The sequence below is a fragment of the Alligator sinensis genome, unplaced genomic scaffold (assembly GCF_000455745.1).
Source record: "Alligator sinensis unplaced genomic scaffold, ASM45574v1 scaffold1_1, whole genome shotgun sequence".
Lineage (NCBI taxonomy): Eukaryota > Metazoa > Chordata > Crocodylia > Alligatoridae > Alligator > Alligator sinensis.
In genome coordinates, this window is record NW_005842556.1 from 976873 (window position 1) to 978672 (window position 1800).

The 1800-nt window shown below is 38.8% G+C and overlaps 1 protein-coding gene across 1 annotated transcript; it reads right to left on the bottom strand.

Moving 5' to 3' along the window:
* Positions 1-398: 398 nt before the first annotated feature.
* LOC102380354 (olfactory receptor 5F1-like) lies at positions 399-1346 on the bottom strand. Its single transcript, XM_006032245.1, has one exon. It carries the CDS (start codon positions 1344-1346, stop codon positions 399-401), a length of 948 nt encoding a protein of 315 aa, XP_006032307.1.
* Positions 1347-1800: the final 454 nt, after the last annotated feature.

Below are 1800 nucleotides of genomic sequence, written 5' to 3' on the forward strand. Positions count from 1 at the left end.
AAAAAAGAGAAGTCATTGCTTATGTTTCCGTTCAGCCTTTTATATTCATTTTCAGTGGTGAATGGTGTAGCATTTGAATACCATTCAAACTTTTAAAAACTTCAGGGAGAATGTCTCCTTCTCTCCAGGAATGGGGGGTTCTTTGTGTCCAATAATGTATTCTTATCAGTGGGGATCCTGGTTATATCTGATTTTTAAAAATCCCCAATTTTTAGATTAAAAAAATTAACCCCAAATCCACATTTTTCCATGATTAAAATGAAATGCTACTAATATATCTATAGTGGTATGTTGTTTTAATCATGGACAAATGTGGATTTGGGGTTAATTTTTTTAATCTGAAAATGAGAATTTTTTTTATCAGAGAAAACCAGGATCCCTGGTTATCAGAGCAAAGATTACTTGTGTGGAAAAATCATTTTTCTCCCCACAACATTCCTTAGAGCATCCTTCACCTCCTTGTTCCTCAAGCTGTAAATGAGGGGGTTCAACATAGGAACCACTATGCCATAGAACATGGAGGCCACTTTATCTTGTTCCTGAGAGTGCGTGGAACTGGGTCGTAGATACGTGAATGCAAGAGCTCCAACAAAGATACCAACAGCAGTCAAGTGGGAAGCACAGGTGGACAAGGCTTTGTGCCTGCCCTCAGCTGACTGCATCTTCAGGATGATGACCACAATGTATGCATAGGAAATGAATAAGGTGAGACTAACATTTACTGTATTGAAGGCAATAACTGCCAACGTCACTGTCTTAACATTGCTAGTGTTGGAGCAGGAGATCAATAACAGTGGGGGTATTTCACAGCAAAAGTGATCAATGATATTGGAGTCACAGAAGGATAGTTGAAATGTGGTAACTGTGAGCACCATGGAGATCACATTTCCTGCAACATATGATACAGATACCAGCAGGACACACACTTTGCGTGACATAATGACTGTATAGAGCAATGGGTGGCGGATAGCGACATAACGGTCATATGCCATCGCAGCAAGCAGATAGCCTTCAGAGATTGCAAAGACACCATAAAAGTGTAACTGGCTCACACACCCAACAAAGGAAATGGTTTTCCTTTGCATCAAGAAGCCAGACAGCATCTTTGGAGTAATACATGAGGAATAGAAAATATCTATGAAGGCCAGGTTTGCAAGAAAAAAGTACATGGGGGTATGGAGACGGGAATCAATCCTGATTAAAAGTATCATTCCAAGATTCCCTAAAAGTGTGATAGCATAAATCAGTAGGAATACCAAGAAAAGTATGACATGAAGCTCTGAACTTCCTGCAAAACCCAAGAGGATAAATCCAGTCATCATTGAGTAGTTGCCTTCAGTCATCATTTTGGTGTCTCTGGGAAGGAAAGAAAAAAAGAAACACATGCAGTAATGAGATGCAAAAATTCTGAAGAATTGGTAGCCAGGAGTATTTGTAGCGTTTGAGGTTTCTGAAAGAAAAACATAACCTGTAAGGAATTAAGTTGGCATAATTAAATGATCCAAATCCACATTCACACCTTCCAGATTTAAGAAGCACCATCTTGAGAATAAGGTAAGACAAGAACCAATATAGTGAGGACTGGAAGAAGAGAAAGGAAGACTAGGAATAACAGATCCAGTTTTGCGGGCCCATTAGGGCTGTGTGTAGTCCTGCTTCCCTAGGCTCACTGCAAAAGTAGGCATTATTTTGAAAAAAAGAGCTTTGTAACTAGCTTCCATTTTTTTATCTCCTTAGATGAAAGCATTAACCATATTGAGATAATTCCAATAACCTGTTTTTGTGATTTTCATAGATATA

Bases quoted from the DNA above. Each gene is read 5' to 3' on its own strand.
- LOC102380354 (XM_006032245.1), bottom strand. From the start codon at position 1,346: ATGATGACTGAAGGCAACTACTCAATGATGACTGGATTTATCCTCTTG.